The sequence below is a fragment of the Stigmatopora argus genome, chromosome 7 (assembly GCF_051989625.1).
Source record: "Stigmatopora argus isolate UIUO_Sarg chromosome 7, RoL_Sarg_1.0, whole genome shotgun sequence".
NCBI lineage: Eukaryota > Metazoa > Chordata > Actinopteri > Syngnathiformes > Syngnathidae > Stigmatopora > Stigmatopora argus.
Genome location: NC_135393.1, coordinates 5,574,078 through 5,600,709, shown reverse-complemented (window position 1 = coordinate 5,600,709; position 26,632 = coordinate 5,574,078). Strand labels below are relative to the sequence as shown.

Sequence of the window (26,632 nt, the reverse complement as noted above, 5' to 3'; positions counted from 1 at the left end):
TGTTACATGATTCCTTTCAGAAAAGTAAAGATAACTTTTTACTTGGCACTGAATATAACCTTTTCTTTTTCACACACAAATGTAATAACTCAAAATACACTTCAACTACTGCTAGTTGTGCAACCTTCTTTGAACCAGCCTGCCTCTACAAAAATAATTAAAACAAGGACAGACACAATTTATTAAATGCAGTCATGCTCCATAAGCATGGCAATCACATTTTCAATGCCATTGCTGAACATGCGTCTAACAACCTTTCAAAAATCCACAGAACTACACCCTTTAGTCTCCGCAAATCTCAAAACTCAATATTTATATGGAATTAAAACAACAATGGTTAATCTCATAATAATTTAATTTATTTATCGCCTCTGCTGTGTTTGTTGTAGGCAAAGATAAATATATATAGATCTTTACACAGAATTTGGAGAGAAAACATGTTATTTGTAGACCTTTTTATTCGGTTATTTTAAATATTAATAATAAAAATAAAACCCTCCTACAGCATGATCAAACAGTACAACAAGGAAGTGCAGTGTGGCAATAACATGTGGATTAAATAAGTTACGAAAAAGCAAGATTGTGCTCTCAAGTCTTCACATTACAGGACATGAAAAAAACATGTCTGAATTGGTTGTGTCCTTCAAAATCTTGTTGGTCCCCAGGATTTAGAAGCACGGGGACGATTACTTTGTGTAACATGATCTTTTCCGCTCTTTGCTCTGGTCGCTTAGAGATCCGCTTTATGTAAAATCCTTTGACACTGCCTCAATGAAATTTGGAGCAGACATTAGAATGGTGAAGGTGCAGATAATGGAGAAGAGCGAAAAGGCCACGAGGCATAAGCGATCCACCACCGCCGCTGCAAACTTCCACTCGCTGCAAATAGCCTCGCCCTCATCCTGCTCTCGGAAGCGCCTGGCAATATATTGTACTTCCTCAAGGATCCGAGACATTTCTGGGAGCCTCTCCAGTGGCCTAGTCAGTGTTTGCTCTGTATTGATATCACCCGGGGATAAACTACTTGGGTTCCTGTCGCTGCCTCCACCAACGACACTAGGATCAGTGATCGATGGGAAAGGAGTGTTATCTGTGTCCATCGAATGATATCCCAGGTACGAGTTAATGTTTCCATTTGTGTTAATTGACTGGGTAGAGGCCTGCCCTGGTATGGGGCTCATCTGAATGTTGTTGGTGCTGGTGTGGTGGGAGGGGGCATGAGGATACTTGTAGGCTAAGCAAACACCAGACTGACCACTTTTTTTTCTTGCCACTCCAGGCTTCTTCATGCGCAGAAACCAGGCACACCAGTTGAGAAGTATGACTTGAACCTGGATGGGGAGGCAAGAAAGAAATCAAGCAAAAAAATATCTACATTGGGGTACGACATACTGATATTATAATAACATTTTATTCTCGCCCATAGCCAGCATAAATGAATTGTATTCTGTAGTGTGGAGTGAGTTAGGATTTTTTTTATCTCTGTTGCCGAATTATAGCAAAAATGTTCATTTACATCTGCAGTCCCTAGGCAGGTAACAAAAAAGACAACAAACATAAGAAAGAGCATTGAGGTTTTAAAAATATATGTCTAGATAGATAGATATAATATTATGAAGGAATGTCACACATGCAATGACATTGGTTTTCTATCAAAGTTGGTTCTATGTTTTTGCATGTTGGCCTATCTTTTTTTGCGTTGTCTTCTACTATTATTTCTCCTTTGTCTTTTCAATCTGTTTGGATACATTGAGTATCACGTTGCCTATCACAGGTCAGTCTTTGTATTGCGGTCGATATTGTGCCAATATTGTTGTATGTGGTGCGACTGCGTATTTTAGTCAACGAATAGTCTTCACCTACCCATTTGGGCATCTTCCCTCCCTGGGGGTCATGGTGGTGGAACTGTAGAACCAGAACAGTCACCACCACTGATAAACCCACAATCATCATTGTGCTGGCAAAGTATTGAGCTTAAAAAACAAACAGAACAAAAACATACTTAAAATCCTGTAGATGTCAGTTATCATGTTGCCAAAGCATCCACAATGTGTATTGGCCATAATGAGAAACCATGACAAAAGTTGTTGAATTATTTTAAAATTGGTTTACATGGTCCAAGTGTAATTATTTATTTAAAACAAACTTTCTTATTTTGTTTATAAACGTTAAAAGAATTGAGTCATTTTATGATTTAGAAAGGTTTTGGCGCGGCTGCAACTCATTTATAATTTTTATATTGAATATTTCTATATTTCAGGGGGGAAAGATGATTAGAGATATGATTGTTTTCCCTTGCAAGAATCTGAACCGCTTTATCCTCACTAGGGTCACAGAGTTTGTGGGTGTGTTTCAAATATTTTGACAATTTCTTTCCATTCCAATAACCAATTAATAAGCAATTATAACTGTTCTGTTTTGTTTCAAGGAAGTTTAAATGAGCAACTTACACATTTGAAAGGGGTTGTACAATGTTATTATAGATATACTATATGTATTATAGAATGCATATTGTTTAGGCCTCTATTTAAAATTGTACAAATGTCATGGGCCCTCCTAGTTTTCTCTGATCTGCATGCTGTAGTTACAACACTGCTGTAATAGCTCATTTGCTTGTCATCTTTCCTGTCATGTTTGTTTGTTGCAGCTCCATTAAAATTTTAAACGACCAAAGAGATTACAGTGAGTTGTTAAGCATGATTACACAAGGGCACTCCTATTACAATTTTCCAGAGATGTATTAGGAGCAACTAAAAAACTGTCTTTGCAATTTGTAGACATGACAGAACAAAAACTTTCTCAAGGGGAAATTCAACTTGTAGCTTCTATTACATAGTTTTGCTAAAGAACCCAAAGATGAAAGTGTATCCCAAAAAAATGTTAACATTAAAAATTGACTGATTTGATACACAAAAGCTCTATGAAAACATGTTCTATGCGTAACCTGAGCAAACCTAAATGAGAAAGCTTGATATTCACTTGCATTATGCTCTACAGAGTTTTTAACTTGTATAATAAGTTCACGTTAAGTTTGTCAAAATGTAATATCAAAACTCATACAAAAATAGTACATCTTACCAATCAGTGGAACGGAGTCAGATGTAGCAGGCATTATCTCTGCTACCAGCAACATAAACACAGTGAGAGACAAGAGCACAGTAATGCCTGGAACAGAGATGTTTTTGATTAAAAACAGATTTGGTTCCAGTAAATGTGCCCTCCTAAATCTGCAACTACAATTATTCAGTCCTTTACAATCCAAAAATGTTTTCAAATGGTTATGCCTCACAATTTGTAACTGACGTCATTTAATGGTTTAAACACCACCATTTGAATAATACTATAACGGTTGATGACTTGAAAATGATGTCACTCACGTTGGCTAGTTAGTAAACTCATTAGCAGAGTCATTTCCAAAGCAGAATATTAATGTTGGTTTGTATAGGATTAATGATCCTTATGTAAAATAATAGTGGGAAGAGGTACATAAAAAGTGGTACTACTATTCTATAGTATGTAAGTTCCCAGCCTTGCACTAAAATGTGTGGGCAACAGGACCTTCACAATTTAGGCGGAGAGTACAATATTAACAGTCATAAAGTAGTCACATTTGGGGTTTATGTTTAATGTAAGCCTTATTACTGTGTGTGAGTCAATCTGTTTTTGTGTCTCACCCAATGAAATCTTCTCCCCAGAGTCTGCAGGGAGTAGAAAGACTAGCAGGGCCAGACCAGAGATAAGCACACATGGAATAAGCAGGTTGAGGCCGTAGTAAAGAGTCCTACGGCGCATGGTGACAGTGAATGTCACATCAGGGTATGGTTCTTTGCAACATTCGTAGTAGAGCTCATTTCGCTTGACTGGTACACCTTGAAGTCAATGACAGGGGAAGAGGTACAAAAGTCAGTAAGTTACGGGTTTTTATAATTTCAATTTTGGCATTAAATTTAAGTAATTCGTTTTCTGAAAGGCTTATCCTCACAAGAGTCATGGGGGCTGCTGGAGCTTATTCCAGCTGACTTTGGGCACAAGGCGGGGACCACCCCGAATAGGTGGCCAGCCAATCGCAGAGCACAAGAAGCCGGACAACCATTCACACTCACACTCAAACCTAGGGGCAATTTAAAGTGTTCAACTAGCCTACCCTGCATGTTTTTGGAATGAAGGAGGAAACCGCAAGACCCGGAGAAAACCCACGCAAGCCCGGGGAGAACATGCAAACTCCATACAGTGAGGACACACCTGGGATCAAACCAAAGACCCCAGAATTGTGAAGCTGACGCGCTAACCACTCAGCTGCTGGGCTGCCTGGCGTTAAATTTAGATTTCTTTATTACTACAGCTTACTGTATTATTTCTATCTGAAATGTTGCTACTGTGTTTGGCTGATTGAAAGTACACCTCACTCCACTTTGTCCCATCTAATCTATCTAATGGAGACATCAAGGCTTATAGTCTTAAAATTATGTTAACTGCCTGAGGATAGTTTCTTTACTGTTTTTCCTGCTGAGCCTGTGCTTTAGTACAAAGTCTCAAATATGTCTGCAGTTGCCAAAAAGGGAAAAGGAAACTATCTATTGCTGGTTGTAGGCTGTCGGTCCGCAGTGCATTATGGGATTGGGTTTGCTAGGAGACCTTTAATACCTGGCTTGGAGACCTTAATAGTAATGTGCTTGCCCAATGCGGGTGTGATACCTGGCTTGACTTTACATTATTTTAGGAAACGGTCCATTGTTTTTAGTTATAATTATTCAGTCCTCTGCAACAAATCTAACATTTTAGGCAACAACAAAAAAATGTAATATCATATTTGAGGCAACTGCATACAAATCACAATGACTGTGAGACAACGGGGGGTGGCTAAAGGTCACCGGCCATTGCCATGTATGCTGATCAATTTTCCAAAACTGTCAAAAGATTTGTCAGAGCCAATGTTCCCTCTAATGTTCTCTGTGCACGGCAAACATATGCAGTGCACAAAATCAAAAACTGACAAACACCGTGTGCAGCCAATGATATGATGCGGTTCAGGTCACGTTTCGTGTGTTTACTTCCGCGGCATGAGTTCATTTTGCAGGTTATAGCCAACAACTCGATGGAGCTGCTGCCAAGCCTTTATCATGGCCAAACGAGTCAAAGTAAAAAAGAAATGTGGTTCTTCTAAGATGGAATGGCTGTCGGAGCAAATAGAAGAACAAGTGGTGAAATTCGGTGAGAACTGTCGAAAACTTTGCCAAGTGTGCGTCTGTGTGTGTGTGTGTGTGTGTGTGTGTGTGTGTGTGTGTGTGTGTGTGTGTGTGGTATAGGTCATCGTTTGTCTTCAATTTACACGATGGACTATAGATGGAAATTAGCCCTTGGCTGCAATCTTACACATTTACATATGTATGTTCATGAATGTGCTGTCCCTTATGAAATAAATCAAATCAAAATCAAAGGAAAGTTCTCTGCAAAACATACAGTGAAGCTAAAGTTGTAAGCCAGTTTTCCGATGGAAAAATAATGCACATAAATGGACGCTTGACTATCTCGAGTGACACATTCAGCAGAAAAGTCATTTGAAGCAGAATGAGAAGTGAGGACAGATGTGGAAAAATGAGGTCAACTTGAAGTCAGATTTGTGCAGATTCTAGTGTCATTGATTTAGATATTTTATCCACAGATATGAATCATTACATTTTATTAGGACTAGATCATTTATGGCTAGTAGACACACCTGTCAAGGTATACGTTTTTTGATCATTTCAAATTGTGTACGCTGTATAACAACCTTTGTACGGGAAAAAACGTTTTCTTTTTCTAAATACGTTTTTACGATCTCGTTTTACCCATTTCGGCTGTAATCCGGAACGTTTCTGTTGCCGGTAGCAGAGGAAAACAGCATCGTCAATTGCTATTATTGTCAAGCATGATATGCGCATGTGCATTCCTCTTTCACCCGTCCGCCTTTTCACCATCAAAAATATAGCAAGCAAGGTACCCCGACATGCACCTGCTCATGGCAGGTGTTCTACTGGTGTGTGCCCATAGCGAGCAATGATGATGTTGCTCACACTGGTACTCAGTGTGCTCAGGGAGGTTGTCTTTCTGCCCAGACAAACGAACAATTAATGGGAACATTGGTCAGAGCAATCACTTGCAGATGAGAAATGTACTAATTGGTGTACTGAAGGAAATGTAGTACTGCCGATACGTCAGAGTAAAAAATATTAACTTTTTAATCTCGCCCTCCCACTTAAAATGAGAAAAGTTGTTATAATAATAATAAATAATTGCTATTATGCTTAGAACTTAATTTTCTTTTTTGCCGCCGTGGGTGTCGTTCGTGCACCAACCCCACCCCCACACAATTTTGTCTCAAGTTGTCGCCCTCCCCATTAACCAGTCCGTGAGAAAATAGAAAGAGCTTTACCGGTCCGCGGTGAGAAAAAGGTTGGGGACCGCTGCCTTGCAAAAGAATGGATAGTTGTCACTTCTTATTGATTACTGAAGTAAACCAAAAGAGGGCTTTAGCGATAAAACAGAGGCAATTCTTTCATCTGAGTCTCGTCACAGGAGCCATGATATGAATGAAAACTGTGTACTAGTTATGAAGTCCCATTGCCAAAATCATGAATACTGTGATAGAGATTTGCACATTTATATCTAGTGTCAATACTATGAGGATACACACAAAGGTAGTGTGCAACATTATGGCAAAGTGTAATACTGATCTTACAAGTAAATTATTTTACGTTTGTGAGTAGGAGAAAATAGCTGATGAGAGGTCTGGTGATTTTGTTGTGCAAGCTTTATAGCATCTACCGTTGGAGGCTGAGGGTATGATATCCTCATCCTAAAACCCAGGATAGGTACGTGGGTAAACATTATGTAGTCTTGAATGTACAGTAAACACCATATAGTCATAGAGTCTCAGCATTTCCATCTGAACGCCACCTCCTTCTTATTTTATTCCTTCTGTAATCCGTTAATAATTCCATATTCCATTCTGCTTCAAAACCCCAAATTCAGTAACTACCAAGCTGCTCATAATAATGCCATCCCTGTTGTCAACATAATAATTTTCACCCACTAATCTGTCTAATTAATCCGCAACCAAATATAGGTCAAAGTAACCTTCAGGTGGAGAAAGTCAAACATAAATTTGTGCGTGTGCGTGTGTGCATGTGGATGTGAACGTGCCTTTTAAGCACCATGACAGTGTTCTTTTGGCAAGCTTGATGCCTGAATTAATTGAACTATCCTGGGCCAGCTGTCACTAGTAGTGACTACGCAAATACATGGCTCCCCACGCATTTCTACAACTAGATTTATTGAGACAAAACTAACTTTAACCAAATGTCATATCACAAAATGTTGCAGTATAATGATGGTTTCATTTCAATTTGAGCCCCTATTCACTTTGCCATCGTTAGTTGATTACCAAAAACAAAGAGTACATTGAAATTTACTGACTGAATTAAGAACTGTAAATGAAGCATCTTTAAATTGTATTCTTACCCACAAGGTCCCACTCGCCATTGGGTATGTAGCTGGAGATGTCCACATCAATCATTTGAAGGTCCAGCAACCAACCATTATGTGTCCAGGAGCCAAATTTCAGGTCACACTTCTGCACATCAAAAGGGAACCAGCGCACATCAATGTAGCAGGTACTCTTTAGGATGCCTGGAGAAAGATGATTTTTTGACTCTTTATATACCATGAAAATGTGTTTTAGACAGAGGAGAAAAACGGTAATGAAAGCTTAAAAGTGATAATAAAGTTTGCTCTTCTAATTGTCAGGAGCAGCTCGTTTGTCCCTCCTGGCTTGCCGTTAGGCTAGAGCAGCTGCGAGTGATTCTTGATGACTTCCTGATGTGGGTATTTAAGCACCACGGAAGTGGTAGTCATTGTCAGATCGTACTGCGTGATACTGCATACATCGCTGCAAAGGTACTGTTCTCCATGCTCCGGTTTTGTTTCGTTTTGGGATGTACAAGTCTTTGTTATTTTTGTAAGGCGTTTTGAGTCATTAAAGTTACTATCATGAGCATAGTTCGTCTCGTCCCCTCCTGCTTCCCCGCTACTTGGTCCAAATCCCTCCGTTCGCGCCACGACGTCTCGGCGCGACCGTAACACTAATGCATTACACAATTACGTTACATGTACAGTGTGTTCAACTTCAATGGCTAACCTGGTGGGATGTACTGACAGGATCCTGTGGAATTTACCAGTACATTTGTATGGAAAGTTGCATCAAACCTTTCATCAGCACTGCAGAAAAATAAGATGAAATTTAAAACAAGCAAGTAAATTAACAATTAAACATAGTGAAGCAGGTTAAAATGAAAGTGATGGTACGGAAAGAATTTGGAGACTATATACATACATAGACAGAGTATCTTTGTTTATATTCATGAAGCACTAGAAAATTGTCGTAATTGTGGTATAAAATTTGGAAATATTAATTCTTAAGAGACATTTAACGTGTGTCTAATGTTTTATGGCTTATGTTCAAAACATTCAAATATGGGACACCCTGTTTCGGTGCCCAGCCAATCGCAGGGGACAAGGAGACAGAAAATCATTGACCCATGCAAGCCCAGGGGAGAAAGTCCACACAGGGGGATCATCCCCCAACCCCAGAATTGGGAGGCTGATATGCTAACCACTCATCCGCCAGGCAACTTTCCTAGCTATGTAGTTGTTTGAAATTCTAACCTGTTGTAGAGAAGAATATCTGGGACCCATATCATGTTGGAAGGGAACCGCAGTGTTTGAACACCTGGGTAGCCCTCTGCATCCCATGTAAGGTATACATCTGTCCACTGCTGAAAGAAACAAGGAAGAGATGTAAAGTGAGAAACACATGAGGACTTTATTATTATTATTATTATACTATATCATGGCAATGGTGTAATTTTTTTGTATTATTCAATTGACTCAAATGGGAAACTTGAGGAGGAAAACTTGTGAAGGAATAATTTTGAAGACTGCATTACATTCACTATTTTACTATCATTATATTTATTAATACTTCAGTATTTGAAATGTCCCATGATCATAAAATAGTTGAATGAGCCATTGAACAGTTTTTTACAGAAAAGTTGAGCCCAAAGGTTAAAAATAGCTTACCGTATTTCCACGACTATAAGGCGCACCCTCGATGAATGACACATTTTAATTTGTTTTCCATATGTAAAGCACACTGGACTAGAAGGCGCCCTGTCTATTTTGGAGAAAATTTAAGACTTTAAGTGCGCCTTATAGTCGTGAAAATACGGTATATAAATGAAAAAAGGGTAACACAACAGAGCCAGTTTTGATTGTAAGCACAATTTTTCACAAACCACTTTGTTAATAAACCAAGGTTCCGATGTAGTAAAGGAGACCTTAGGGCAAAGCCAAATCCAATCAATTTTCCTATCCAGACATCTATGCTCTGTCTATGGGAAATTTATAGAAGACCTTAAACGGCATAGGTCAATGGAGATTATAACACTTCCATTGTTACAATCAATTTTAAATCCCAACCGTGCGCATAAAAGATATTCATTGCTCGATGAACCTGAAATCCTATAATCCTCTACGGTAAAATAATGCCTGACTGCCATCATTCGTTTATCATGAGAGAAAAGGCTTGTAGATCTCAGCTCTCCTTAAAATCTGCTGCATCTGCAAAGCCCATTCTAGCTCTTCCTTTTGTATGGATGCCATGTTAAAGAGTTGGCTTCCCAAATAACTGAATCATTTATAATATGCAGGGCAGTCAGCATCTGACTCAGACAAACCGGATGTAGACTGTGACGGTCATAGTGTGCTTTGCTCATGGGTATTGCGGAGGTTGTACCTGCCTGACTGGTCTGATGTCACATTAACAATTAACTACTTAGATATCCTTTAAACAGCCTTCTGTCTAATGTGTGCACACTGATGTATTTCGAAAGAATTGCACATTTCTGCATGACTTATGAAGAACAATACCTCTGAGGCATCCATTCAACATTTTGCTTTAGGTTTGGGGGTTTCTAGGATGAAAGCTGTTTCCAAAGGAATAATTGAAAAAAAGAGAGAGATCGTACATGGGTGATCAAGTTTTGGAGCTTTACTACATCCTAGCTTGGCACGTGTACCATCTATTACGTGCCTATTTGGATGTGCAATTCATTGTCATACATTGTCCTTTTTATACATTACTAGCTACACATTTTAAATTGTCCAAATGAAAAGACATTGTTAGATTAAAACAGACATGAACTATTAGGTGTAATTCTGGGTCTAACTTTATACCAGTTGATGCAACTTTGGCGTGGGGTCAAACAGAACTTTTATTATTTGCATTTTTTAAGGTAACTCATGGTCAAAAGTGAAATAGCGAAACTTTAGGGGTCACTTGTACTAAGTGACGAAAATGCACACACACACAAGGTTTAAATTTCAACGTTTCTCATACAAGAGAAAGATTGAAAAGATACGGACATTTCCCATCTATTTTAGAATTAATGTTATATGGCTGACACTAGAGTCACTATTTGAAATTAGATCTGGAATGAAATCTGACATTTTTCCCCATACTTTTCCAAACTGTGTTATAAGAAATGACAGTGATTACACAAAATAACTCAAAAAAGACTATACCAACTGAAGCCAGGCATTTGTGATCAAAACTTGGTTCTTCTCATCCTGTAAAAGAGGTAAGAACAACTGTAAGTCAATGTATCATTTAGTAAAGAATATATTATTCATAGTGGTCTAATACTAAAAGAAATTGTTTCATATCTGATGGACAGGGTGAGATTAAGAACTTCGGTCTTTGACTGACAGCTGCTGTGCTCACCGACTGAAAATGCCAACTGCTTTTGGAGATAGTACATGATTTAAATACAACATGTTATGAACAATTGTATGAGAAAAAGGTCACTGGGGAAAATGGGAAAAGTCAGACAGAGACATTAGAGACTTGGAAAACTTCACTAATCTGATGCCTTAGGTTTGTGAGCATGCACTCTGAAATACCAGGTGAAAGGAAGACAAAAAAAGGAAACCCCTTGCCCCGGTGGAAAGAGGTGTGTAACGAGTTGTATGGGTTCCACCATTAACCAATGTCAGCGTCGATGAAAGTGTGAGGATTAATAAATTAATGGACCTGAAGTAGGAGCCAAATGGCAGGAATATTTCACCTAACCACTTGTTGGTTTATGTCATTTGGAGACACCAGGTACAGTTGGGACGAAATGTTTAGACTATGAATGTTTACTTTTCTTTTCTTATTAGGTGTTATAAAAAAAATGAATAATGGTTTAAATTATGTCTGACTTGTGAGGGCAGGTGAAAGTCACGCTGCCAATTTATCCTCAACAAGTTCAGAGCCTCAAATGAATGTTATTAATGAATTAATAAAAGCAATTGATGGGATGCATTCGCCTAACCTCAAAATTAATGTCATGAATGAAATGATAAAAGTCATTGATGGGGTGCATTTGCCTAACTTTGGGGCAGATAGTGAGGGTTCATTTGATTCTCAGTCAGTGTAAATATTCTATTTAAAAAACTAATATTTTCCAGTGTCAGGGTGACCACGTCCATCCTCATTGTATCCTGTCTAGTTGTCAGGTTCGCGATGAAGGCATTAGGCTGCCCTAATTCCCTCGTTGGAGTTCTACACAGTACCATATGGAAGAATCATAGGCCATGTTGCGTGTGCCCACAAAAGTGGACCACCACCCACCACTAACGAGCAAAATTGCAGAGCAGTTATTATAGCGTGTTCTGGGAGGAGCCTTTGCTATTTCATTTGTTTAAAACACAAACAATGTAATTGACTAACTGACAATTAGTGAAATTTGTTCACAGACTGAGTAAGATATCTCTTTTATGTTTCCTCGTGTGCTTGTTTGTTTGTTTTGTCTTTCACTAACAGTTACAATTCCATCATTTTGAACTTCATATTCTGCTTATGGTGGTGTCCAAAATGTTCTTTACTCAATATATTCAGGGACATGAAAACCACAAACCTCATTTGGCAGTTTTTAAAGGTTATTGTGATTGAACACACAATTCTAAGACATTCAGTATGTATATTCTCAGATTTGACTATCTAGCCTAGCCTTTAAATCTTCTGGGAGAGTAGTTCATGAATGCCATCAGACCATATGACCACCATCATAGTAATGTAGTATGTATATCATTTAAACTTCCTTCCCGATAGTACAATAATCTTCTTTAAGTAGGTTATATAGAAATATTATCAATATGAAGGAGGAAATGTAGTTATGCAAAAGAATACTCCAGCAAGATATCCACACGAAAAAACAAGTCAGCATCTTCTCTTTAAACACACACACAAAAATGATGCTTGAGGGAAGCCATAAGCCCCGCATTCATGTTTGAAAATGTTGGAATTAGATGAGGCAAAGAAAGCCACAATACAGAATGAGATGTGACAGAAAATCCTCCTAAAGCACATATGCGTCAAAAGCAGAGGACAGCTTTTACTTTGCTGTGATTCCTTCAGTAATTACACAGAGCACAATGAAAAAAATGGCCCAAACCCTAAGCCACTCTATTTTCGGGACAAACATGGCTAACATTGCCACAATAATTAATTCATTTTTCATAGTGCTTATCCTCCCAAGGCTTGTGAGGGTGCTGGAGCCAGCCAACTATGGGCACCAGACTGTGGATACCCTAAACTGGTAACAAACCAATCACAGGGCACAACGAGACGGACAACAATTAACCCTCACTTCACATTTAGATTGTTCAACCAGCCTATCATACATATTTTTAAGATGTGGGACGAAACCGGAGGATCCACAGAAATCCCACACCTGCCGGGGTAGAGCATGCAAACTCTGCACAGGAAGGTCAGAACCCAGGTGGGAGCGAACCCTTGATCTCAGAACTGTGAGGCTGGCGCGCTAACCACTCTCCACAATAAAGAAAAACAATTTCCCAGTGGACAACATGCTTTGTTTTGCCGATCCGATCCTCAACCATTGTCTCACATGAATCGAGTTTTGTCCATGATGGTCTGGAATTTTATTGGTTGCTGCTTGTTTTTTTAATCATGTGCAATTTTTAGTCAATCAAGATCATACACAAAAATGACATGATTGTTACGTAACCTCCAGTCAAATGTCCTTGAATAAGATGTCACACTTGTCCTTTGCTTGATATCACATTCCTCACGTATCATTTATATAATTAATCAATAATAAAAATGACAGTTTGACAGTGGAGGTGTGTTCTTTGTTTCCCATTCATTCCTATAAAACATTTTTTTTTTCAAAATAGAGAATACGCACATATACCTGGGCCTTCAATAGAATAGTAGTACCACTTTTTATGTACCTCTTCCCACTATTATTTTACATAAGGCTCATTAATCCTATACAAACCAACATTAATATGCTGCTTTGGAAATGACTCCGCTAATGAGTTTACTAAATAGTCAGCGTGAGTGACATCATTTTCAAGTCATCAACCGTTATAGTACCATTCAAATGGTGGTGATTAAACCATTAAATGACGTCAGTTACAAATTGTGAGGCATAACCATTTGAAAACATTTTTGGATTGTAAAGAACTGAATAATTGTAGTTGCAGAATTAGGAGGGCACATTTACTGAAACCAAATCTGTTTTTAATCAAAAACATCTCCTCTGTTCCAGGCATTACTGTGCTCTTGTCTCTCACTGTGTTTATGTTGCTGGTAGCAGAGATAATGCCTGCCACATCTGACTCCGTTCCACTGATTGGTAAGATTGAAGACTGCATTACATTTACTATTTTACTATCATTATATTTATTAATATTTCAGCATTTGAAATGCCCCATGATCATAAAATAGTTGAATGAACCTTTGAACAGTTTTTTACAGAAAAGTTGAGGCCAAAGGTTAAAAATAGCTTACCATATTTTCACAACTATAAGGCGCACTGCATTATAAGGCGCACCCTCGATGAATGACACATTTTAATTTTTTTTCAATATATAAAGCACACTGAATTATAAGGCGCCCTGTCTATTTTGGAGAAGATTTAAGACTTTTAAGTGCGCCTTATAGTTGTGAAAATACGGTATATAAATGAAAAAAAGGTAACACAACAGAGCCAGTTTTGATTGTAAGCATAATTTTTCACGAACCACTTTGTTGATAAACCAAGGTTCCGGTGTAGTAAAGGAGACCTTAGGGCAAAGCCAAATCCAATCCATTTTCCTATCCAGACATCTATGCTCTGTCTATGGGAAATTTGTGAGTGGAGATGAGTGTAAGATGTACTATTTTTGTATGAGTTTTGATGTTACATTTTGACAAACAATACTTAACGTGAACTTAAGTTAAAATCTCTGTAGAGCATAATGCAAGTGAATATCAAGCCAAGTTTGCTCAGGTTACGCATAGAACATGTTTTCATAGAGCTTATTTGTGTATCAAATCAGTCCATTTTTTGTAGGTTGATTTGAGAGCTGAGCAATTTTCATATTCATCCCATGTCTACCTTCTGATATTACTCAACAAATGAACACACTCACCACATCGATAATCTGTAGCAAAGTGAGACCAAGTTCTACGACGACAGGTGCAGAGTCGTTTTGAACAGGTCTTTCCAATCGATTGTAGTTGACCATCAAGTCCCGGTACAACTTCCTCTGATAAACTCCACCATAACAGCCTACAACAGCAAGCAGAGAACATGATTAATTCAATGTCAATGAAGCAGTATTGATGGGACGAGAATGATAACAAACAATACGAGGGCCACCTCCCTCTTGTGCGGCACCCTAAAACTATTTGACACAGTGGGGGACATGAGGACGATTTGATTAAGTGCTAGGAAAACCAATATAAATATCTCATCGTATAATGTGGACACTTACGGCCTGATTGTCCAGTACATCTTATACCGTAAATCACCTGTGTCAAAGCGGCGGCCCGGGGGCCAAATCTGGCCCGCCGCATCATTTTGTGTGGCCCGGGATAGTAAATCCTGAGTGCCGACTTTCTGTTTTAGGATCAAATTAAAATGAAGATTATAGATGTATATTAAATTTCCTGATTTTCCCCCTTTTGAATCAATAATTGTAATTTTTTAATATTTTTTTTCTGTGTTTTTAGTTCAAAAATCATTTTGTAAAATCTAAAAATATATTTTAAAAAGCTAAAATAAACATTGTTTTAGATCTATAAAAAAAACGGAATATTCAGGGATTTTAATCCAGTTCTTTTAATCCATTTATTTAAAAAAATCTAAATATTATATCTAAAATGGTCCGGCCCACATGAAATCGAGTTGACGTTAACGCAGCCCGCGAACCAACCCGAGTCTGACACCCCTGCTGTAAGTGAACAAACACAAGTTTCTCATCAAATTTGGTGAGTGAGCCTTATAGTCAGGAGCACATAATAGTACAAAATGACAGTCCTTTATAATCGTACATTTATTTACTGAATAAAACTGTGGAAATTTGGTTTGACAACCAAGCCAAGCTATGATTTTGCACATATGTATTCCATCAATAAAGTAATCCTGACTTTTAGGGCTGTTAGCTGTTTCATCCAAGCAACCTTTGAGTACTGATAAATTAAAGATGATAAAACTCAACTCCAATGCATTACTTTTGACACAAATAATATTAATTTCAAGGTTATGGAAATATGAAATTGCTCATTAAATGAGATTAATCTACATAAACTATGGCTTTGATTGGCTCAGTAATTATGAAAAACATTTACATTGTCGTATAACTGCCCTGAATGGTCATCAGCAGTTAAGACCTCACATTGTGTTTTGCCGGAGGAACACAGCAGCAATGAAAAATGTCCTTGTGCAACCTGAATCACAAACAGATGGCCTGCAGGTGATTCAAAAATATTTTTTGTTGGTTAATGGCAGAGTCTGGTGCATTTATTTTCATTTAATTCAATTCAATAGCATTTCATGTTTTTTATTACATGAAAGGGGCTATTTTATCCAAAAGATTTCTGTGAAGCAGTTATGGAAATTAACACTTAAACTCATTGTGGAGGAACATTTAGAATGACTTGCTCTTAGACAGACTTCCTGAAACAACAGCAGGTTGTATCTGTTTAAACTGTGTGTTACAAGGAATGGGAAGATATATTTTCAAAAATTCCCTTCCAAAAAATAAGGCTGAATTGATATTAAGGTTATCCCTTGCTCAGTTGAGACGGTTTCAAATCAAATGAAAAATTTGGTCGCATCTGTGCCAATGGATAAATGGTGGCCCAGACAGATGGGTGATTAAGCTAAACTTAAAAAAAAAAAAAAAGAAAGAAAACAGCTTTGCTTTATACTTTTTGCTTTGTTGTTCTGTCTAATCACCCTCTTGCTACTGTCACAATGAAATTTCCCAAATACGGGATGAATAAAGTTATCCAATCCAATCCAGCAAAGCCATTGTTCAGAATACTATTAGGAACAATGGCATTAGGCATAAGAGCAGATCCATAAACCATGGTTTCTTTTGTTTCTTGTTAGAATGTATTTCTTTCTGAATGTCACAATCTCGAAAGGAAGTAAGCCAATCATGAATTTGTATTAAAATAATTTATTTTCTCAAGCTTTTTTTCTTCATATTCACAAAAAGGCACTCGTGATGCTAAAAAGGAAAGATGTCACAAGGGCAAATAGAATATTCTGCAACTTTGGAAAAGAGTTTGGGACAATTGTAATTGATTCAGTTGACCTAAAAAAATGACCAAAAAGAGATATCCATCATTTGGTTGGACTGTAAATTGATTTTCCTTTGCCAATCATTTGAAAATGTGTTTCTCCTGTCAGCTTGCACCATATTGTGCCTATAGCATGCCAGATGAAGTCAGGCCCCTGACAGCTTGTTCCTTCCAGCAACACTTAACTGCCCACTGAGGAAAAAGTCCATTAGAGAATTTTTCAAAACTGGACACAAGTGAGGACAATAAAATGAAAATAACTATTCATTTATTCATTTTCTGAACTGCTTATCCTCACAAGTGTTGTGGGCGAGAGGGGTGCTGCAGCATATTCCTGCCAACTATTGGCACCAGGCAGGGGACACCCTGAATTGATGGTCAGCCAATCACAGGGTACAAGGAGATGGACAACAATTCACGCTCACACTCATACCTAGGGGCAATATAGAATGTACAACCTCCCTACAATACATGTTTTTGAGATGTGGGAGAAAATTAGAATAAGAATAAATGATGAAAAAGTGACATACAACAAACATGTCATGCTACTTTCTCAGAAGTTTGAAATGTATTTTAATGTTAGACACAGACTAAGTAGCTCACAGTTGGACAGAATGCAGAATGTTGCCAAGGGACCAAATTCAGACAATTGACACAACACTAAACATTTGGGCACAAAAATTATTTAATTTTATATCTTGGGATATTAGGTATCATTACATTTAATTAGATTTTTTTTTTTTTAAACTATACATTAGATGTGATATACTTTTAGATATCCTTTCTTTAATGCTTGATAATATATATCAATACATAACAAAAAGAGTCAGAATGTTTACCACACTAATGCTGCCAGTTGCAATATTTTCTGTATGTATGCTTTTTCATATTAGGTAAAGCAAGATGAGGCAATGCTAATTTATTGAATGTCCATTTATTACATTAAAACCAGCAAGGATCAAAATAGAAATCCAAAAATATTGAATTGAATTAAATTCCTTTATTTTCTTTATACAAGTATAATGAGATTTAAAGCTTCACCATGGCCAAATTAATAATCAATAAGTAATAAATAATAATAAAGCAAACAAATTTCTCCTGTATGAGATGACACTAACTACGGTACATTCAAGATGATGAGATTGCCAATAAATTGGGGGAAATTATCTGTTTATAAGACAAGATAAATCAATAGAAAAACAATGTCATTACAAGTTACCTGCTATGTTTAAAGCAACTATTGTTTCCACACATGTTCACCACAGAATGATTGCCAGTTACAATTTTAGTTAATAATTTTTGATTGGCAAGCTTTTTACATGTATCATTTGTATCAGTGGGATTTGACTATGCCATGTTACCCTTTAAAGTTCCCAGTGACATTATATTTTTGGGGTATACTGTGATTCATTTCCTTCTCATTTCAATTTGCCACAAATTGGGATCACTTGCACCCACGCTTCCAATGAGGACAAGCTAGAGAATGAATGGAAAACTAGATGAAGTGATTAAATTTAACACAACCCAAACCAGTGGTTCGCATAGATTTTAATTAAATACTGTAATAAAATTCTAGCCTACCCGCTAACGTTGGAATATGGAAATGTCGTAAGCCAAACTGTTTATAAAAAAAGCTGAGGATTTAATTAGTATAACAGTGCGTTCGAAATCCCAATTTCACAGGGTTTTTACAGGGTTCATTCAAGAAGTCTGTAGATAAGATTATTTCTCAAGTGAAAATTGTATACAAATACATGTTACAAAAGAAAGCATTATTTTTCATTCATTCATTCATCTTCCAAATTGCTTATCCTCACAAGGTTCGCGGGGGTGCTTGGAGCCTATCCCAGCTAACTGCGGGCACCAGGCATGGGACACCCTGAATCGGTGGCCAGCTAATCACATGGCACAAGGAGACAGACAATCATTCACGCTCACACTCTGGCAAGACGTCCAGGCGAGGAAGCGGGGAATAGGACCCAAACGCAGGGAAGCAGAAGAGGAAGGTGGTGCTCAAACCAAAACTTTAATAACTTAAAAAGGGTCTTAGAAAATAAAGACTTAAAAATCAAATCACATAACCAAACCTGACAAGGGGAGACACAGGAAAGCAAGGACCGAGGTACATGGAACATGGATCGAGGTAACGTGGAAACAAACAAAAGCAGACGGTCCGACAAATGATATAAAAATCAGTGGGGTTTAAATAAACTGACATGGGTTGACGAGACGATTAGGAACACCTGGGAAACACACAAGGGAGCAAGCAGGGAATACACCAGGGGCGGAGAAACGACAGCTGAACACAATTGGCAATCACTCAGACAGGACACTAGGGGGGGGAAAGCATAAAACCAAGCAACCCTAATACCTAGGGGCAATATATAGAGTGATCAGCCAGCCTACAATGCATGTTTTTTGGGAAGGGTGGAGGAAACCAGAGAAAACCCACGCAATTCTGGGGAGAACATGTGAACTCCACACAGTGAGGGCCCACCTGAGATCGAACCTTCGGCCTCAGAACTGTGAAGCTGACGGCCGAACCACTCAGTGGCCTGGCTGCCAACTATTTTTCATGTGAAACTGATATAGTATAAAGTCAACTAGAGCTTAACTGACTCTAATTAATCTACTGTAGTTTTAGGCTATTTTTACATTTTAATTCAGAAACTATTTGTGTGTCATTGGTGGGCGTACACATAACCACTTAACCACATCTACCACACTTTGAGTACTGCTGCTCTAACCCATTTAATGAGTAAAGAAAGAAGGGAAAACAAAGGCATAAATAAATAGGATGTATGACTTCATAACACAACAATGACGGATATTACAATTAAACCAGTGATTCAAACTTGTTAAAGGGCTTTACTTTAACTTCATCTGATGTTTTTTTTCTGGTCCACTTAGCATGCATTTAGTTTTGACTGCAGATTACTCTGAGGGGATGAACAGTCCCATTGGGTTTTGTGCATCATTGCCGGTGTGCCCTCCTTTTTTTGCTCAGCCAGATGTTGTTGTCTTAAGAGCAAGTGTTACTCAAACACACTGACCTGCACTTGCACTCCAGGCACACTGCAATGTGTTCATCTGATGTGATGGAAATCCTACACGCTAGAATATCACACATCACACTAACGCGTCATGGAATATGTCTTTGTCGCTGAGGACCAGACTCGAAAGTAATCAAATATAAAGGCTTAAGAGCATGATATTCTGGACATATTGGCATGTGTAGGAGTCATTCAGCGACCTACCTTGAGAGCTAAGACACGCCCAAAGGTAAAATCCAACCAGGATTGATTCACGCATCCTCAGTGACTCCATAACAGCAGTGCCGTAGGTCTCCTTTTGAGCAAACAGAAGGTGTAATAACTTGGACAGCTTTATCAGATATCTCTCTCTCTCTCTCTCTCTCGCTCTCACTCGCTCTCTCGCTATCTCTGTCCCTCTCTTTCCCCCCCCTTCACGGAATCTCACATTCACATTCTCTCTCTGAAAACAAACATCTCAAGCATACATGTGCCACCATTATGTCTCTGTCAGTTTTTATCAGGCACCTGTAACCATGTCACATGAGGGAAATATTACAGCACTATAAGAAACAAAAACATACGTTTTTATATCTGTGTAACCTTCATGATTTTGTCTCTCTTTACCTAAAAATCTATTTGTTGTGAATCAAACCACACTCATACCTAGGGGCAATTTAGAGTGGTCAAGAAGCTTATCCTGCATGTTTTTTTGGGCTGTGGGGGAAACCAGGCTAACCGGAGAAAACCCACGCAACCTCGAGGATAACATGCAAGTTCCACGAAGTAGGACCCACCTGGGATTGAACCGTTGACCCCACAAATGAGAGGCAGACGAGCTATCCACTCGTCCACCTACACCTGTTTAATACATAAAAAAGGCTGATATATTCAGATAGATTTGGTAGCCAACCAAAGAATCTGTGATTCTGAAATCGAGGAATTTACCATAGATTAAATGTTTCCCCGCAAATCAAAATAGTCCACAGAATATAGTTGGTCAAGGTGCAGAATCATACATTTTAGTGTAAATTTCATCACGGCCACTAGATGTTGGCACACACAAAAATGCATTTATTTTTTCCAGCTGTATTTTTTCAAACGTGGATAAATTATTCTTAGTTTTAAATATTTTTATTTAATGTCGTGTCCTGCACCGTATGAGTTAGTTTTATTCTGTTCCAAGCTACAGGCCTGTTTACAATATCCAGGTCAAGTGGATAGCTCGCAATTTAAGTCTTTCCTTCAATTCTTTCGTCTCAAGCCTATTATTTGACGGAAATTTGTTTTGCAAGTTATAAATAATGCAAATATACTTGTCCAAGAGTGCAAAGACAATATAATTCCTTTCCACATTTTTGCAGTGTTTCAGGCTGCCAAATCAAAAATTTCTTATCAACACCTTTTGGTTTATTACTAATTCTATTTCTACTTGCTTTCCCCTGTAGAAGGTTATTTGTTGTATTAGCAGTGACCTTTTGCTCATTTTCTCATTAAATTGACAGATAGTTTTAGTAGATTTCAGAATTCAATCTCATACCATACTCACACCATCATGTGTGACATTATCATCAATAAAGATTAAATTCCAACTCAGATTACAGCCAGAATCGCTAATTGAACTTGCTGATGTGAATTGAAATATGAAATAACCCACAACAAGGATTACTAGGTTACATCAGTCCTGATGACGGAGAGAGAACTTAAATTTGGTAGATCCTCTTTCACCTAGACTTCTGCAATAATGAGATAATCTGAGAGTGCCATTTTCTAAACAATGAATGAGCTATTTGAAGGCATTTTTGTAATAATGAAAGAGCAGCGCCCAGCGTGCGTAAAAGGTCCACGAATGTTTGATTGAGTATTATTACTTGGGCGATGACACCTGCAACAACATTGGAATACAGACCTCAATCACAATCCTAATGTGGTTCATAACCATGAATTCATTTATGATCTGTACTGCTCATCCTCGTAAGGGTTGCGGGGGGTGCTGGAGACAATCCCAGCCAACTATTGGCTCCAGGTGGGGGACAGCCTGAATTGGTGGCCAGAAAATTGCCGGGGAAAATGAGACGGACAACCATTCACACTTACACTCATACCTAAGGACAATTTACAATGTTCAACCAGCCTACCATGCATGCTTTTGGGATATACGAGGAAACTGGAGTACCCGGAGAAAATCCCAGGGAGAACATGCAACTGAAAGGTCTGAACCTGGGTTTAAAATTTCGATCTTAGAACTCTGAGGGCCTTTCTCCATGTTGTACTGTTGGATTATTTTCTCTCAGTTTTCCATTTATTATACTTGTGTTTAACTGTCAGCGTGCAGCAGATGCAGCGTTGTCCTAAAACCATTAGAAAACTGCCTGCAGTGCTTCCTTTGCTCTCAGAATTTATCACCCTTCATTTCATTTACTTTATTCTTAAAGCATATAGCTCGCACCCTCCTCTCCCCATCTCCCTTTTTATATTTCTGCTTCTAGCTATGTAGGCATGGTGTCTTATATGTATGTTGATTGCCGTTATCTTATATTGCGAAATGGTTTATTGGCTCACCCTGCAGGGATGGGACTCTTGCTTGAATGTATATATGCTAGATCATAATGCTATGTACTGTATTTCTATATGCCAATTTCGTTTCACTGCAACTGTGCAAATGTTCATTTATGCTAGAGTCTTCTGAATCTATAGTGTTACAGAGTCTTATAATACAATAATTCATTCATTCATTATCTGAGCTGCTTATCCTTACAAGTGTTGCAGGGGTGCTGGAGTCTATCCCAGCCAATAGCAGCCTGTAGGCAGTGTACACTCTGAACTGGTTCCCAGGGCACATTGGAACCAACAACCAGCCACACTTAAACTCATACCTAGGGGCAATTTAGAGTTTTCAACCAGCCTACCATGCATGTTTTTGGGGATGTGGGAGAAAACCAGAGTACTTGTAGAAACGCAGGCGGAGGCAAAACATGTAAACTCCACAAAGGAAGGCCAAAACTCACCGGTGATTGAACGCTCAATATTAGAATTGTGAGGCGGACACGCTAAACAGTTTCCACCATGCCGCCACTCTTAGAATACAAACAATACTTATAAAAAGAGACACTGAAGTGCTGTCCTTATTTTTCTGATGGTTTTCCATTAGGCCTGGATGATATCTCATTTACATCGCAGGAGATGCAATAATTTATTTATTTATTTATTTGAACACACATCTGTGTAACAGCACTCATTAGTGATACATTGATCTTGGACACTTAAACTGTTCCACAATTATACTTCAATTCGGTGCCTTGGTGATGATGAAAGCTGTTTCAGGTGCCCTCCCTCCAAACTTACTGCCGAGCAAGAATCCTTCAACAATATATTTCTTAATAAACATATGGGTACAATAGATCATTTTGAATTGGTCATTTGTTTAGTATATCAACATACATATAAAAGCTTAGCTTAATTGGTGGTCAAGACATTTTTCCAGTTGAATAAGATTAATATTCTTTGTGTTTGTACCAGATGGTGAACCTGGAGTTTGTCTTGGGATTTTGGTCAAATGTGTCCAGTGATGAGTTGGTATGTATGTTTATGTTCGGTTATGGAGCAAAGCTATTTGTATGAGTTAACATGTTTTCATTATTTTATTGTTGATGCCAAGTGGGTGTTTTTTGAAGTGGCAATATGGAAGTCAACAATTTTGTTGTTCTTGGAAATGTTTAAATCCAGACAGTCCGCACTGCACCACAGTGAAAATTCAGTCTATTTTAAGTACCTGGGTTTTCACCTCAACAACAAACTAGACTGGTCCACAAACATAGATGCCCTGTATAAAAGGGGCCAGAGCCGCCTCTACCTGCTGAGGAGTCTACGGTCCTTTGGAGTGTGCAGGACACTGCTGAGGACTTTTTACGACATTGTGGTGGCATCTACAGTGTTTTATGCCATGGTCTGTTGGGGATGTGGGAGCACAGAGAGGGACAGGAACAGGCTGAATAAGCTGGTCATTAGGGCCAGCTCTGTTCTGGGCTGTCCTTTGGACTGTGTGGAGGAAATGGGAGAGCGGAGGATGCTGACCAGAATGATGTCCATCATGGACAGCACCTCCCACCCCCTGCATGAGTCTGTGGAGTCCCTCCAAAGCTCTTTTAGCAATAGACTGCGGCACCCTCATTGCAGGAAGGAGCGCTTCCGCAGATCCTTGCTCCCATCAGCTGTCAGGCTCTTTAACAAAGAAATGGCTGAATGTTAAGAACTACCGTATGCATGCATGTACATCTGTGTATGTGTATATATGTATATATATATATATATATATATATATATATATATATATATATACAGACACTCCTCAACTTACGAACGCAATTGGTTCCGAGCGATTGTTCATAAGTTGAATTTGTTTGTAAGTTGATTTAGTGCTATATTTTGTATTATAATTTATGTTTAAGGCCTATATAAGTATATTGAAGGTTTATATAAGTGCATTTGTATGTTTAAGGCTTGTATAAGTAACACGCATTGGTTTGTACTGAAAAAAAAAACATTTAATAAAATGGAGAGAATATGTACAGTACTGTAGAGAGAGAGATAGATTTATGTATTAGAAACTGGCCAAAAGAAGCGACCTAATGACGATTGCACAGTTTTCTTCTTTTTTTCATCATAAATGATGCAGTAGCACTGTATGGCATCATTCAATTGATTTGCAAACTTTGTGCAATGTTCAATATTTGGGTCCTGCTGCTCGATCTTTCTGTTTAGAAATGGTACTGAATGTGCAACGCTCAACCACTCTCACGCGCATCAAGCTTCGTTATTATTGCCACTCGTTTCAAATGAAATGGCTTGCCTCTCCCTTGCAACTCCCTCAATAGAAGCCTTTAGCTTTTTACCAACCATATTCAATATTGGATGCATGAGATATTTAATGATACAAATGAAAAAGGTTCTTTGCACACTGGAGATACATTCACGCACTTCCGCATTGCAACGAAGAAGGTAGATGCTGGGTGAGCTGAGCTCTCACAGCGCCAGGCGTCGGTATTAGCGGCGGAAAGAAGTACTACTCCGAAAAAGACGCGAAATACAAAATTGGACTTGCGAACATTTTTGGACTTAAACGCAATTTGCAGACATGTTCGTATGTACCGTTGTTCGTAAGTTGAATGTTCGTAAGTAGGGGAGCGTCTGTATATATATATATATATATATATATATATATATATATATATATATATATATATATATATATATATATATATATATATATATATATATATATATATATATATATATATATATATATATATATATATATATATATATATACATATATATCATATATATATATATATCAGCAACACGCTTATTTATTTATACAGACGCTCCCCTACTTACGAACATTCAACTTACGAACAACGGTACATACGAACATGTCTGCAAATTGCGTTTAAGTCCAAAAATGTTCGCAAGTCCAATTTTGTATTTCGCCCCTTTTTCGGAGTAGTACTTCTTTCCGCCGCTAATACCGACGCCTGGCGCTGTGAGAGCTCAGCTCACCCAGCATCTACCTTCTTCTTCGTTGCAATGCGGAAGTGCGTGAATGTATCTCCAGTGTGCAAAGAACCTTTTTCATTTGTATCATTAAATATCTCATGCATCCAATATTGAATATGGTTGGTAAAAAGCTAAAGGCTTCTATTGAGGGAGTTGCAAGGAAGAGGCAAGCCATTTCATTTGAAACGAGTGGCAATAATAACGAAGCTTGATGCGCGTGAGAGTGGTGAGCGTTGCACATTCAGTACCATTTATAAACAGAAAGATCGAGCAGCAGGACCCAAATATTGAACGTTGCACAAAGTTTGCAAATCAATTGAATGATGCCATACAGTGCTACCTCATCATTTATGATGAAAAAAAGAAGAAAACTGTGCAATCGTCATTAGGTCGCTTCTTTTGGCCAGTTTCTAATACATAAATCGCTCTCTCTACAGTACTGTACATATTCTCTCCATTTTATTAAATGTTTTTTTTCAGTACAAACCAATGCGTGTTACTTATACAAGCCTTAAACATACAAATGCACTTGTATAAACCTTCAATATACTTATATCGGCCTTAAACATAAATTATAATACAAAATATAGCACTGAATCAACTTACAAACAAATTCAACTTATGAACAATCGCTCGGAACCAATTGCGTTCGTAAGTAGGGGAGCGTCTGTATATTTATCCATGTATTTATTTATTAAGTTACTTATTCCCTATCTATTTATGTCTAAAATGCCTTTCCTATTTCTGCATCCTCACCCTCTTGCTACTGTGACAACGAAATTTCCCGAATACGGGGTGAATAAAGTTATCCAATCCAATCCAAACCAATCCAATTTCTGTTAGCGGATGTCCATCACTGTTCGCCCTGTCAGTGATTACAGGGTCCCTCTGAGTATTTGATGTTATCACAGGGGTTTTGCTTTTACAGTTGTTTGTGTAGAGAGTGTAAGTGATTAGACAAGAGCTGCATTGTGCTACTCCCTATCCTTGGTGTAATCACTGATCGAACTCGCAGTAGAAGTAATGATCTTCAACCATGCGGACACAACCACAGTGAGCTTGAACAAGGAGTTGGTGGGGAAACCAGCTGGCATTTGAATGCCGAGCCAAACATCCCTGAGGTTTTTTTCTTCACTCTGTCTTAATGAGCTCTAGTTTTTTTGTCGGTCTATTCTGAAAAAGTTTGCACTTAAATGTATTTCCATAATCATATGCTATGTTATTTATGTTCAGGGTTGTATTGTTTGATTTGGCTTTCCAGGGTTTTCCACACCAAAAAATGCATGGTTTTATTATATCCAATTAAAAGTGTTGCCCTCAGTGAACATTTTCCTGTGTTCAATTTTTTAAAAGCCTTATAGTG

General features: G+C 38.1%; 1 protein-coding gene across 4 annotated transcripts; it reads right to left on the bottom strand.

The window, feature by feature from the left end:
• Positions 1 to 437: 437 nt before the first annotated feature.
• Positions 438 to 20,041, bottom strand: LOC144077333 (neuronal acetylcholine receptor subunit alpha-7-like). 4 transcript variants are annotated; one of them, XM_077604990.1, is made up of 10 exons: positions 19,939 to 20,041; positions 14,521 to 14,660; positions 10,621 to 10,665; positions 8,704 to 8,810; positions 8,177 to 8,256; positions 7,501 to 7,668; positions 3,675 to 3,869; positions 3,079 to 3,165; positions 1,864 to 1,973; positions 438 to 1,331 (listed from the first exon to the last, which is right to left on the bottom strand). In XM_077604990.1, exons 1-10 carry the CDS (start codon positions 20,006 to 20,008, stop codon positions 744 to 746), a joined length of 1,590 nt encoding a protein of 529 aa, XP_077461116.1. In that variant the 5' UTR covers positions 20,009 to 20,041; the 3' UTR covers positions 438 to 743. The 4 variants fall into 4 exon arrangements, with proteins under 4 accessions (XP_077461116.1, XP_077461115.1, XP_077461117.1 ...); XM_077604989.1 differs by having other exon boundaries at positions 439 to 1,331; positions 8,704 to 8,813; XM_077604991.1 differs by lacking the exon at positions 19,939 to 20,041 and adding an exon at positions 18,769 to 18,851 and having other exon boundaries at positions 439 to 1,331; positions 8,704 to 8,813.
• Positions 20,042 to 26,632: the final 6,591 nt, after the last annotated feature.

Coding starts and splice junctions, on each gene's coding strand:
- LOC144077333 (XM_077604989.1), bottom strand. CDS start 20,008: ATGGAGTCACTGAGGATGCGTGAATCAATCCTGGTTGGATTTTACCTT. Junction 3,870..7,500: donor TGGCGAGTGGGACCTTGTGG/GTAAGAATACAA, acceptor ATTGACTTCAAG/GTGTACCAGTCAAGCGAAAT. Junction 1,974..3,078: donor TGACTCCGTTCCACTGATTG/GTAAGATGTACT, acceptor TTGTTTTTTAAG/CTCAATACTTTGCCAGCACA.